General features: G+C 42.7%; 2 protein-coding genes across 2 annotated transcripts; both read left to right on the top strand.

Annotated features, from left to right (window-relative positions):
* Window positions 1-977: 977 nt before the first annotated feature.
* LOC129451672 (uncharacterized) lies at window positions 978-4,596 on the top strand. The gene is made up of 2 exons (XM_055215042.2): window positions 978-2,197; window positions 2,542-4,596. The coding sequence occupies exon 2, from the start codon at window positions 2,716-2,718 to the stop codon at window positions 4,594-4,596; it is 1,881 nt and encodes a 626-aa protein (XP_055071017.2). The 5' UTR covers window positions 978-2,197; window positions 2,542-2,715.
* A 41-nt stretch (window positions 4,597-4,637) lies between these two features.
* On the top strand, window positions 4,638-13,109 carry LOC129434879 (uncharacterized). Its single transcript, XM_055193499.2, has 2 exons — window positions 4,638-8,858; window positions 9,203-13,109. Exon 1 carries the CDS (start codon window positions 4,638-4,640, stop codon window positions 8,649-8,651), a length of 4,014 nt encoding a protein of 1,337 aa, XP_055049474.2. The 3' UTR covers window positions 8,652-8,858; window positions 9,203-13,109.
* The last annotated feature ends 1,440 nt before the right edge of the window (window positions 13,110-14,549 follow it).

Genomic DNA, 14,549 nt, shown 5'->3' with positions numbered 1-14,549 from the left:
TGTCCTAATGTAACAAATCTTTCAGCATTCTATACCTGTTTTGCTACAAAACTCTGCAAAAAACTAATACTTATAGTAACAATAAAATAATTTGTAAGCTCTTGTGGGCAAATTAAAATGGTGGGTGGATTTGTAGGCCTTCAGATTGACACCCCTGTTTTATTGCAATTTTCTCTTTATGGAATTAAAATATTTTTGTATATTCTCATTTAAGCTATCAATTACAAAATGTTTAAACTAAATGGTTTATGCTTTCAATAAGTTGATAAGAATATATTTATATGAACATTTGGTCGATGTTGTTAAACGCGGAAACCCGCTACCGAGTGCTGATATCGAAATACAGCAACTACTCCGTCTGACAAAACCTTGCATGCCTGCACAATTCACAATTCAGATTCAATTCAATATTTTTTCAATTCAATTTTATTTATATAGCGCTTTTCACAATACTTAATTGTTTCAAATCAGCTTTATATTAATAGAAGCAGTAAAAGCACAGAAAAACGACGGATAGCACAACATAATACACAATAGCATAAGCAGTCAAATTTGCTGCGGCTATGACTCGACATTATACGCAAGCGTATTACTGATGTAACGTCTAGAAGAGGAAGCTAAGTTAAGCCCAAGAAGGCTGCCTCCCCGGGGTAAAAAACACCCTAGGAGAAAAAAAACCCGGGCTGTTTAGCCGAGGAAATAAACAAAAAGTCATAGGAGGGAAAAACCCTTGGGAGATATATATGTATATACACACATATAAACGGATAAGGAGATTAAGCGGAGATTAAGCGGGTTCTGCCGGTAATCGTTGGTCAGGCATCAGCTGGGCATCACGTTGAAGGACTCCAGTAGATCAGAGGTGTGCCGACTTTCACATCTACCGGAACTGGGTCTGTTTGTCCCATTGTCCTCTGGGTCGAGGACGAGAAAAACAAAATTATATTAGCGTAGGGGCCGTTCACATGTAATGCAAGTGTCACACAGTGATGTGGTTTAATCGGCTTGGTTTCGGACGGACTAACTATTGCGGCATAATTATATTATCCACAGTTGAGGATTTTGCAAATTGGGGGCCCACTGCAACGGTATATGGTAACTAATAGTGATGCGCGGGTCTGCGTTTTTTCCAACCCGCGGGTCCCGCTTTTAGGAAATATTTGGCCCGCCCCAACCCGGACCGCAACACTGTATCTATTTTTACAACCCGCACCGCCCCGCGACCATTAAAATAGACATATTAGGCATCTGTAATGTAAATAAAAAGAGGCTTTATTTCAGCCTAAGAGTGCTTGGAAACAGCCATTAGATTACATCGCCCTGTAAACTGGCAACAACATACACCAATGAGCCATAGAAACCAGCATGGTCATATTAATATAGAGATAGGATAATGATAAACCAGGGGTGTCCAATACATCGATCGCAAAGGCAATGTCGATAGATTGCACATAAGTTAACTGTGTATTCTCATGCTGCTCCATGCCTCCAGGAGAAAATTGGCATTATGAGTAATTGTGAAACACTTAAGTCTTTTTGAGTTGCTGTGCCTTTCTTCTCATATATGTTTTTATAAATCTTATGCCTGCCCGCTGCAGATCAGTCGTGTAAACTTCCGACATTTACAAGCATGCAATTGCATCGCATTCTTGCTTTCATGCACGAGCTAAAGCACGCGAGAGCGAGCGAACGACGGAGAGAGAGAGAGAGAGAGGCAGCGTTGTGCTGATATATGCTTCTGATACTATTGTAATTTTCCTTCAAGTTTCTTTCACTAAATCTCCGCTATTTTAAACAGTACTCGACATGTGCTCCAGGATTTTTTTTAACTCCTCAAGAAAATAGAGTAATGGTGACATCCCTAAATCCAATGTAGAGAGATATGCAGTATAGTCCACGCATTTAAAGTGTTTTTAGCATGTAGAACTTTATCATTTTAGAAGTAGATCACCACACAAAAAAGCAGCATTTGTATTATCTATTTACAAATTCCCTACCTTAATTTCTCCCGCAGATCGTCTTTCATCTTGTTCTGCTCCAAGTTTACTTGTCACTTGTATTGTATGTATAGTTGTTTGGTTTGGTGCCCCCTTGTGGCAGTTAAAATAAGATAAAATAAGTGATCACATTTCTCATGCAGTCAGCTCCTGAATCTTCTGATGCCATCCTTTGTTTTGTGTTTGTAAAAGCATCATCTGTAAGTTAATTCTTCTTTACATAATACTTGATGATACATATTTTCATATATTTGTGATAAGTTTATTCAGGGCTTTGATTTAATGTCATTTTTGTGATGACAGCCTTTAGCTATTAGCTTAGCTTTGTTTGACAACATTCAATGTGTTAATCTCAATCTATTTTGATAAGATAACTTCTGTATGAGTCAATATTTGTATGTTTTATCAATTTCTTGGTCATCTGATAATCCCATTTAAGTAAATTGATGACATTGATTTAATTTGGGCTATTTTCAGACATACATGAATGCTCTTTAGTCATTGGTTAATTTCTCTGATTGTTGTTTATTTGCTGTTTTTGCAGTTTTACTCTTAATTCATAATGTACCTGGCATCTTATTAAACGTCAAAGACTAAGATGAATCCTGACTCGTCTGTACTTTATGGATGGAGTTTGGCTGGCTGTTAAATTGCATTGGTAGTTGCAATGAGAACAGTACAGTAAAAAGATGTTAATCCTACAAGCAAATCAAGTTACATGGCAGAAGATTGCAGTCACATTTGTACCATGAACCACGACAAGAAGCCTACAGCCTCTGCAGAGGAAAAAGCAGAGGAAACCATGAGCGTAGTAGACCGAGCTTCTGAGGCGGGCTCAAAACGCTCCCATTCATTACGATCGTCACGAAAATCACAATTCTCACGCTCATCACGGTCATCAAGAATGTCAGCTAGCATGGCAGCAGCCACTGCACGGGCTCAAGCAGAAGCGGCACGAACTCGTGTATCGTTTGTAAAGAAAGAAAATGCAATCAAACTGGACAAGATTAAATTAGAAATGTCCCATAAACTGGACAAAGCCAAAATGGAGGCAGATTTGGAGGTCCTCCAACATGAAAAAGAACAAGCTGCTGCTCTGGCCCAGGCAGAAGTGTTAGAAGCAGCTGTAGCAGCAATGGAGGATAGTATTTCAAGTGCTAGCTTCTCTGTGTCTTCACATAGCAAAGTGGAGCGCACCAAAGACTATGTTGAAATGCAAAGCGGGGTGGAACTAAATAAGCCAAAAGAAACAGACATTCAGAATTCAAATTGCAGCAACAAACTGTATCCTGAGACCTCAGACCCCAACTGTTCTGCTCATAGTCTCATTAAAATGAATTCTGAACAGGATGCCTTCACTGAACTGCCATCTCAGCCGCTTGATCTGTCATTTAGAGATGAAGTTAAACAGGAAATATATAATCCTCATGCATCATGTTTCTCTCAGAGGACACCTATCCCAGGATGGTCACATTCAGTTCCGTTTCACCAGCCAGAATCCTCAGGTATGCTAGACTTAGCAAAATATTTAGCACGTCGTGAGCTTGTAAATACAAGTCTCGTCAAGTTTGATGACAGACCTGAGAGTTTTAGAGCATGGAAATCAGCCTTTGTTGGAGCCACAGATGGTTTGGGCCTGACAGCCGGTGAAGAGCTGGACCTGCTTATTAGATGGCTCGGCAAAGAATCATCTGACCACGTGAAAAGGTTACGGTCAGTTTATGTCAGTGATCCCAAGGCAGCGCTACACGATGCCTGGGAAAGATTAACAGAATGCTACGGTGCACCTGAGATAATTGAAAATGCACTTCTGCAAAGGCTGGAAAATTTTCCCAGAGTTCTTAATAAGGACTTTATCAAGTTGAGAGAGTTAGGCGATCTCCTGACTGAACTACAGGCGGCCAAGCAAGATGGCTATCTGCCTGGCCTTACCTATCTGGATACTGCTAGAGGAATAAATCCCATAGTGGAAAAGCTACCATACTTCCTTCAAGAGAAATGGCTTTCTCATGGCATGAAATATAAAGAACAGTATAATGCCACCTTTCCTCCTTTCTGGTATTTTGTTAACTTCGTCTGTTACGAGGCAAAGGCCAGAAATGATCCAAGTTTCATGACTGCTGGTCCTCCTAAAAGTGAGAAATTCTTGAGCAAACAAGCACAGAGGATGCCCATTTCTGTTCATAAAATTGACGTCTCTCAAAAGGCCTACCCCAGCAAGGACTCGAGCACCAGTGATGAAAACCCCAAGATCTGCCCGATACATAATAAACCACATCCACTGAAAAAGTGTCGTGGTTTTCGAATGAAGCCAATGGAGGAACGAAAGGCCTATTTGAAGGAACATGGTATCTGTTTTCGATGTTGTGCATCTTCTTCCCACATCGCACGCAATTGTAAAGTTGCAGTAAAGTGTATGGAATGTGACAGTGAAGACCACAACACTGCTCTCCATCCAGGACCCGCACCATGGGTCTCCAAAAGCTCTTCAGATCATGGCGGGGAGGAAGAAGAACGTTCATTGCCTCCTGTGAACAGTGCCTGTACTAAAGTCTGTGGGGAAGGATTGCCAGCTAAATCTTGTTCTAAGATTGCTTAGTTAGAGTGTATCCCAAGGGCCGTCCAGAAGCCGCTGTAAAAATGTATGCAATGCTCGATGACCAGAGCAATAGGTCACTAGTAAGATCAGAGTTTTTCGAGTTTTTCAGCATAAATAGTCAGACTTCTCCATATCTCCTCAAAACCTGTGCCGGAACTATTGATCCTTCTGGACGGAGAGCCACTGGATTTCAGATAGAGCCTGTTAGTGGTAATATTAGCCTGACACTACCTACTCTAATCGAGTGCAACAATATTCCAGATAACAGGGCAGAAATACCTACTCCAGAGGTTGCTCAAAATCATCCTCATCTAAGAAGAATAGCCTCTGAGATTCCAGAAATGGATGATAGTGCCCAGATCCTCATGCTGTTGGGTCGTGATGCTCTGAGAGTTCATAAGGTGAGACGCCAGATAAATGGGCCTCACAATGATCCCTTTGCCATTAAGACAGATTTAGGCTGGCTTATAATAGGAGATGTGTGCTTGGGTAATTCTCACAAGCCAAGTGTGTTAAGTTGCAAGACACATGTGCTGGACAATGGTAGAACCTCATACTTTCCCCCATGTCAAAGTCACATCAACTTGAAGGATAGCTTATGTCTCACAGCTGAAGCACAAGGTATCCCTCATATCTACAAGGGTGCATGTGCAAGCAGAGAAAATCTCCTTGGCTGTTCCGTGTTTAAACGCACAAGAGATGACGACAAACCTGCTCTGTCTGTTGAGGATCATATCTTCCTGGAGATAATGGACAATGAGTTTTTCAGAGACAGCGACAATAGCTGGGTGGGTCCTCTTCCCTTCAGACACCCTAGACCTCTTCTTCCCAATAACAGAGAGCATGCTCTTACTCGTCTCTATTCTCTTCGTCGGACTTTGCTGAAAAGACCAGAGATGAATCAGCAGTTCACAGACTTCATGCAAAGGTTGTTTGAAAACGATCATGCAGAGTATGCTGCTCCCCTAAGCATTGATCAGGAACGCTGGTATTTACCATACTTTGGGGTTTATCACCCAAAAAAGCCCAACCAAATTAGAGTGGTGTTTGATTCCAGCTCTCAATATCAGGGTCTCTCACTAAATAGCGTCCTTTTGACAGGACCAGACTTAAACAACAGTTTGTTAGGTGTGCTGATTCGGTTCAGAAAGGAGCTTGTTGCTGTGACTGCCGATATACAGCAAATGTTCCACTGTTTCACAGTGAGAGAAGATCACAGAGATTATTTGAGGTTCCTGTGGTTCCGTGATCATGATCTCGAAAAGGATGTGATTGAATGTAGGATGAAAGTCCATGTGTTCGGAAATAGCCCCTCCCCTGCAGTGGCGATTTACGGACTTCATCGGGCTGCCAAAGAAGGAGAGCTTATGCATGGAACTGACACCTACAACTTTGTGAAGAGAGATTTTTATGTGGATGACGGTTTGAGGTCATTTCCAACTGCTGCTGAAGCTGTCGACTTACTTCGCAGGACACAAGCATCCCTGGCAGAATCGAACTTAAGGCTCCACAAGATAATGTCAAACAGCCCATTAGTGCTGGCAGCCTTTCCACCTGAAGACTGCGCTAAAGGTGTCAAAGATCTTGATTTTGGAGATGAAACCATACCAGCTCAACGTAGTCTCGGCCTGAACTGGGAAATATCAACAGACACCTTTACATTCCACTCACCAGATAACAGCAAACCTCTGACACGTCGTGGCATTCTCTCCACTGTTAATAGCTTGTATGACCCTTTGGGCTTTGCAGCGCCAGTCACAATTCACGGTAGATTCTTGTTAAGAGAGCTGTCAAAAGGAATAGAAAACTGGGACGAGCCTCTCCCTGAAGAGAAATGCAGGGAGTGGGAAATGTGGAGAAATTCATTGCAAGACCTGGAAAGAGTTCATGTTCAAAGGACATATAGCTTGAAGTCACTCTCAAAGGCAAAATTTAAGGAGCTGTGCATATTTTCAGATGCCTCCTTCAAGGCTATTGGAGCAGTAGCATATCTTAGGATAATCCATGAAGATGGACAGATCAACATTGGTTTTGTCTTGGGTAAAGCTAAATTGACACCTCCAGACGAACCTACAATTCCTAGATTAGAACTTTGCGCAGCTGTATTAGCTGTTGAGATATCAGATCTAATCTTGGACGAGATTGATTTCGAACCAGACTCTGTAAAGTTCTTCTGTGACAGCAAAGTCGTATTGGGTTACATACACAATGAAAGTAGGAGGTTTTACGTGTATGTGCACAATCGCGTTCAAAGAATCAGCCAATCCTCAAAGGCTGAGCAATGGCATTATGTGCCTACCGAGCACAATCCAGCCGACTGTGCGTCCAGGTCTGTTCCAGCTTCTCTTCTTACAGACTCCATGTGGTTGACAGGACCAGACTTTCTTTCTAAACCTTCGGAAAGTGAGCTAACCTTGCAAGAGAACTTTGAGCTGGTGAACCCAGAGACAGATTCAGAGGTTCGTCCTTTACCTCAAGCAAGCACTGCCGCCACTAGTATAACTGAGAAATCACTTAACCCAGAACGTTTTGAACGCTTTTCAACATGGAAGTCACTGTTGAGAGGAGTGACATGCTTGATCCACGTTGCCAGTTCCTTTCACTCTGAGTCTAAAGGACAGACATGCACACATATAGGCTGGCATAAGTGTCATCAGCCTTACTGCCAGAGTGAGTTAGCCCAAGCTAAAAAGGTCATTCTTCTATCTGTCCAAAAGTCTGTTTTTCCTGAAGAGTACAGTGCTCTTAAGAAAAATGTTGAAATCTCTCAGAACAGTCCTCTGATCAAGTTGAATCCTGTTCTGGGTGAAGATGGACTAATCAGAGTCGGGGGTCGTCTAACACATGCACCTGTGGTCAGTAATGAGAGAAACCCCATTGTCTTACCTGGACGTCATCATATCTCCACCCTACTAATTCGTCATTTCCACGATCAAGTGAAGCATCAGGGACGTCTTTTCACTGAAGGAGCTTTGCGCACTGGAGGATACTGGCTGATTAATGGAAAGAGATCTATTAGTAGTGTCATACATAAGTGTGTTGTGTGCAGGAAGTTACGTGGGAGTACAGAAATTCAGAAAATGTCTGACCTTCCAGAGGAACGTCTTATTACATCCCCACCTTTAACTTATGTTGGCTTGGATGTGTTTGGTCCTTTTTCAGTATCAGCTCGTTGTACAAGAGGAGGTCACGCAGAGAGCAAGCGCTGGGCCATTCTCTTCACTTGTATGTCCACACGTGCTGTTCACATAGAGATAATTGAATCCCTTGACACCTCCAGCTGTATAAACGCACTACGGAGATTTTTTGCCATTAGAGGGCCAGTGAAACAATTTCGGTCCGATTGTGGAACTAACTTTGTAGCTGCAAGCAAAGATCTGGGATTCTCCAAAATCATGAAGGACCCAAAGATCCAAGAATACCTCACAAACTGCTCTTGCTCATGGGGGTTCGGTCCGCCCCGTGCTTCGCACATGGGGGGAGCTTGGGAGCGTTTGATAGGTGTAGTAAAGAGGATTCTGGACTCAATGTTGCTGCAGTACAAATCTCGTCCCCTTTCACATGAAGTCCTATGCACTTTCATGGCTGAAATTTCAGCAATAATTAATGCAAGGCCCTTAGTTCCAATCTCCTCAGACCCTGACTCTCCTCTCATTCTAACTCCTGCAATGCTTCTGACTCAGAAGGTTGGTGTTCCACCATCTCCTGGCAACTTCTCAGGTAGTGACATGTTCAGGCAACAGTGGAAGCAGGTGCAGAGCCTCGCTGACAACTTTTGGTATCGCTGGAGACGCGAGTATCTACCAACACTACAAAGTCGTTGCAAGTGGACTAGTACTCAACCTGGCATTAAAGAAGGTGATCTTGTCCTTCTTAAAGACAATCAGAGCCCTCGTAATGAGTGGCCTATGGCTCTTGTGTCCAAAGTTTTTCCTAGCGCTGATGGGAGAGTACGCAAAGTTCAGTTGAAAGTTACAAAAAGTGGATCTGGAAAGTATGTAAAGTATCTTAGACCAATTACAGAGGTCATTCTTCTGTTGTCTAATGACAATTAATACTTAAATGAGACATCCTTAGGATGTCTGGCGGGGAGTGTTCTGCTCCAAGTTTACTTGTCACTTGTATTGTATGTATAGTTGTTTGGTTTGGTGCCCCCTTGTGGCAGTTAAAATAAGATAAAATAAGTGATCACATTTCTCATGCAGTCAGCTCCTGAATCTTCTGATGCCATCCTTTGTTTTGTGTTTGTAAAAGCATCATCTGTAAGTTAATTCTTCTTTACATAATACTTGATGATACATATTTTCATATATTTGTGATAAGTTTATTCAGGGCTTTGATTTAATGTCATTTTTGTGATGACAGCCTTTAGCTATTAGCTTAGCTTTGTTTGACAACATTCAATGTGTTAATCTCAATCTATTTTGATAAGATAACTTCTGTATGAGTCAATATTTGTATGTTTTATCAATTTCTTGGTCATCTGATAATCCCATTTAAGTAAATTGATGACATTGATTTAATTTGGGCTATTTTCAGACATACATGAATGCTCTTTAGTCATTGGTTAATTTCTCTGATTGTTGTTTATTTGCTGTTTTTGCAGTTTTACTCTTAATTCATAATGTACCTGGCATCTTATTAAACGTCAAAGACTAAGATGAATCCTGACTCGTCTGTACTTTATGGATGGAGTTTGGCTGGCTGTTAAATTGCATTGGTAGTTGCAATGAGAACAGTACACATCTTTTATTTCTCCGTTTGTTTTGTTGCTGTGGCTGGCAGCGGGAGCTACTTGGCGCTTCCGTGACGTCAAAGGTTTGGGGATATCAAGTTACGTTGCGCAAGTTACGTTGCGGAAGTTACGTTGCCACATAAGCCTACGTAATTTAACCTTATCAAAGAAAGATATTAAATGTAAAAATATATATTCCCAAATATTTAATATATATGCTACAGGGAATTAGACGCAACATATCAGTTTTTTAATTTTGTTTTTAATGACCCGCTTCAACCCGTCCCGCATTAAAGTTACAATTTCTTTACCCGCCCCAACCCGACCCGCGGGGCCCGCGGGTTACGAGATCACTACTAAGGGTCACCTTCCGGTCTTTAAGAGAAAATGAAACCTGTCGACCCGTCTGACTGAGGCCTGTAACCCCACTGTCGTCGTTAATGCAGGTTCAGAGGCAAACGGGTCTATATTGCATACTATTTACAAGACTGTCACAGGGTGACTTAGGGCGGAACCAAAAATGGAGAGGAGAGGTTCCGCCCGGAGAGAATTTTTAACAACACCGGTTTACTTCCTGGTTCTCCATGGAAACAAACAAAGCCAAATTCACTACAGGTGCAACGAATTAGAGAAACAAAGTGTGATTGGAGGCTGTGGGAGGTGGAAGCACTTAAATAGCTCTGTGGGAACACAAAGCAAGAAGGGCGATTGACAGAAGAGGCGATCGGCACGGGGAAAGCTCCTTTGGCAAAGGCAGAGAAATGACACGCACCTTTTGAAGAGCCGCGGCTCTGTTGATCCGGGCTGCGCTGGGAAGCGCGCGGAAAGAGGACAGAGCCACAGGAGGCGAAAGAAAGGCACGCTGTGGATAAATTAAAGGAGCACCCCAAATGCTGGTTGTTGACGTTGTATTGCAGTGTGGTGTATACTCATCAGGTGCGTTGCTGGTAGCGGTCCGGCTCTCTTTCCCAGGCTGAAGCAGTGTAGTTGGAGAGATGTTGTGAACCTTAAAGGTTGGAAACCGAACGGATGAAATCGGAAGCGCAGCCATAACGTAAGCAGAAAACGGAGTATTTGTGAGTACAGACCTGCTCGGCAGGATTGATGTTGGCCTGTTGTGTGGATCGGAAACAAAGGACAGTGACATTTATTGTCTACGGTGCCTGTGAGTATAACATTTGGTGAAGACGCTTTGTACACTAACCTGTATTTTCAGTGGATACCTCCAGGAGAAGGAGGGCGGCCCTACCCCTGAGATAGCGTCAGGGCCGTGCACAGACATTTTGAGGGGCAGTGGCCCAAACCAAAAAGGGGGCACGGGGGGGGGGCACAATTTATATGGTTTTAACAATATGATGTGTTATAGATTAGTATCAAATAATATAAGTGATTATAATGGAAAATAGACTTTATAACAAGATTTAGAGTGTGACAAAACTTCTTAATATTCTATATGATTTACATGCTGAAGCTTTGAATCCATATTTGCAATTTTGAACAACTTTTGCAGCCTCCCTTCCAACTCTGACTTTTTTTTCAAAAACATTGTTTTTTATTTTTTGTCGACAAAGTGTGCCAACAACAGCAAATTTGGTGTTATTTATATTCGATCTCATCGGGTACATTACTCATTAGACAATCACTGTAATTTTAAAAAGCACTTTTAGCACTTTTAAGAAGACAGAGAGCAAATCATCCACAGAAATACAAAAACATAGGAAAGCCAAGAGAGGTCATCCATATTTTTATTTTTGCTGCTTGTTTTCTCATGATCTCGAGATAACAAAAGATGTTTTCTCGCTATCCAGACATAATAATCCAAATGCCATAATGTAATTTCCTGTCTATAATATTTCATTTATTTTGAAGTGGACTGCTGATGCATGGGGAGTCTTCGCCGTTACCATGCGTAGCTAATTGTCGATAGACTTAATAAATAAATAAAGTTTGATGTTCGTGAATTTAGAGACCATCTCTAAAGTGCACTGTACACGTTTCTATCTTCAATAGTATTTAACAGTTTATTTGAATAAATATAAAACATCTAAAAAGGTGTGCATTATAGTTGACATCCATGAACACTTTACAGTTGGTTTTGTGACTGTTTGTTGACTTTAAGTTATTCCATTTTAATGCTGTTTAAAGTAGAAACGTATATAGAGTACTTTAAAGACGGTCCCTTAATTCACCGCGCTATCAAATGGTCAATTACTGGCAAATCTGTTTCATCTTGAGCGAATCCCTGATCTAAGTAAAATCTCATTTGTTCATCCATGCTAATTTGCTAAATTTGTCTAAAAATTATGTTCTATTGAGTACACGTATGCTTTAATCACATCACAAGAATACAACTTTTGTTATGTCGAGATCACGAGAAAACAAGCTGCTGTAACAGCACAGTAACAGAACACTGGGGTTGGCGAGAGGGGCACCTCAGCCGATTAGGGCAGAAGGGCAGTTGCTATAGCCACCGGGCCACCCCCCTGTGGACGGCCCTGGATAGCGTGGTGGGTGAGCCGAGGAAACATCCGACGGAAGCTAAACACAGCGACAAGACCATCAGCTAGACCGGATATTTCCATCAACCATCGGACCTGGGCAACGTGTAAAGAGACGGGCGTCCTTTATGTACACTTGAGCGTGGTGGGTGAGTCTTTGTGTCGTGGAAACTTACACTTTTGACGTGGTGCTGTGTACTGCTGTGTACTGCTGTGTATTGCTGTGTGTCTTGTCAGACAAACCCCCGCCTCCGTACACTCTGTCAAAGGAAGATGAAGAGGTTGCCGGTTTAGCAGAGAATATCTGAATTTATGCTGTGAATACGCTTTAAGTCTACATAGTGAAGCGGTGCCACGGAAACGAGTTCCCGTCCAGACGTGGGGGTATTTTTGGAGAAACGGTGGTGAAGGACCGAATGATCAGTGGATGTGTGAGTACAATTAAAGGTCACAGAGATTGAGGTGGAGGCACTCCGCCGTCCCGGGTCTCTACAAAGGGGCGCCCCTGCTCGGGATACGATCGCCAAGACGGCAGACAGAGAAGGGCAGCGCTCGGCCTGGTGAGACGACGTGACGTGTCCACCTCCCTGTGACCAACGAGCTCGTCGTGAGGGTTGCCCCCGACGTCGGCAGAAATCTACCTATGGATCTGACCTATTGAGAGGGAAACCACGATTAGTAAGTCCGCCGTACTTACCTTATTGCAACTTAAATAACCCCCAAGTTTGTGACTTACCGAAACAGGAGGGCACCGCACCCAGTTGCTGCCTGTGGAGAGAGAGAGAAAGAGAGTGAATACCAGAGAAACGAATGTTGTGAACCTCATACTTACCGTAGGCTGTAACCAGCGAAGAGGTGAGGAAGTCAAGTGAACTAACTGTGTCTTGCGTCCCAGCTGCTGTCTGTGGAGAGAGAGAGAAAGAGAGTGAATACCAGAGAAACGTGAAGGCACGTGGGGCGAAGACCCCCTGCTGAACAGAGAAAGGTACGCAAACAGCGAAAAGTCCATTCAACAATCCCACTAATATTTACTCTGCCTCCAGGAAGGAAGAAGGAGGGTGCCACGGATAGCAGGGACCAGGCGTTGGAGCCTGACGTTCCCTTTCCCCCCCCCGGTGTACGGTGGTCTGCACCCCTGTTGCCCCTTGTCCCTGCCTGCCCGTGGCAGCAGTCTCCCTGGAGGGAGGAGTCAGAGACTATTTAGTTTTAATTACCCTTTCCCCATTTCCCCACCCTTTTAAATATTTAATAAATAAAGATTTGTTTTAATATTTACCTGCTCTCGTTGCTGTCTGGCCATTGGGTTGGCTTTGGGGACCTCCTCGAGGTGGAAGTTAAAAAGGGGCGTGGCTTAGCCTATTATCAGCCAGCCCCTTGGGCGTGACAAGACCACGAGAAAACGCCAACATCGCAACCTGACCATACGTGTCAACCCGTTTGACTAAGGCTGGAGGCCCCACTGTCGTCGTTAATGCAGGTTCAGTGGCAAACGGGTCTGTATGGCATACTATTCACAAGACACACGAAAGCACCAAAATCGCAACCCGACCATACAGGCCAACCCGTTTGACTAAGGCCGGAAGCCCCACTGTCGTCGTTAATGCAGGTTCAGTGGCAAACGGGTCTGTATGGCATACTATTCGCAAGACAAAGAAAGCGCCAAAATCACAACCCAACCATACGTGCCAACCCGTTTTACTAAGGCTGGAGGCCCCACTGTCGTCGTTAATGCAGGTTCAGTGGCAAACAGGTTTGTATGGCAAACAAGATTCAATCCTTGTTCAAGTTATGGATGTCACGCTGGAGACAGGAAGCAGACTGAATGTAGGTTTAACAACACTTTATTAGTTGAAACCAGTGTTGGGGAAAGTTACTTTTAAAAGTAATGCATTACAATATTAAGTTACTCCCAAAAAAAGTAACTAATTGCATTACTTAGTTACTTTTCATGGAAAGTAATGCTTACGTTACTTTTAGTTACTTTTGCGTTACTTTTTCTTGGTTAAAGCTTGATCTCTTTCAGGCCTTGCAGGTGTTTTTATGACTGAAAAGTTCTGCATTCAGAAATTGCATATTTCATCACAAAAATGTTTAGCTCTGGCCTGCCATCTCAGTTTCTGACTCAAACTGTTTCCACACAGGCACAGAGAGTGCATACGTTAAGTTTTATTCAGTACATATTTTTAATCAAATTAATTAAACTAAAAAAGTAACTTGAGTTACTTTTTTGAAAAAGTAACTCAAATATTAATGTGTACATTTAAAAAGTAATGCGTTACTTTACTTGTTACTTCAGAAAAGTAATATTATTGAGTAACTCAAGTTACTTGTAATGCGTTACCCCCAACACTGGTTGAAACACTGAAGCAGAGTATATTGTTATAGAGTTTCTGGTTAACACTTATCTGGATGAATAACTGAGTCTCTCTTGCAGATGACGGTGGAAGGGTTCTTGGACAGACCTGATGGATGATATGGCGATTCAGACGGCAAGCAGCGGATCTCCACAGGTAAGTCGAAGGTGAGTAGTACGGTTGAGTCTGTGTGTCCATAACTGATGAGACCAGACAATGAGTGAATGAGAGTGTGAGGGTTTTAAAGGGGCATGGTGATGAGGTACAGGTGATGAAGATTAATACTCAGGGGAGAGTGGAAGGAGTGAATGATGATGTTGATGGTGATTGGGATCCTGACAATGGAAGCCAGTTAAATGTTTATTT

The sequence above is a fragment of the Misgurnus anguillicaudatus genome, chromosome 22, assembly GCF_027580225.2.
Source record: "Misgurnus anguillicaudatus chromosome 22, ASM2758022v2, whole genome shotgun sequence".
Taxonomy (NCBI): Eukaryota; Metazoa; Chordata; class Actinopteri; order Cypriniformes; family Cobitidae; genus Misgurnus; species Misgurnus anguillicaudatus.
Note: the sequence above shows the minus strand (reverse complement) of the source record. Positions and strands in the feature narration are given on the sequence as shown.

Excerpts from the sequence above, each read along its gene's own strand:
- LOC129434879 (XM_055193499.2), top strand. The coding sequence starts at position 4,638 with ATGTATGCAATGCTCGATGACCAGAGCAATAGGTCACTAGTAAGATCA.
- LOC129451672 (XM_055215042.2), top strand. The coding sequence starts at position 2,716 with ATGGCAGAAGATTGCAGTCACATTTGTACCATGAACCACGACAAGAAG.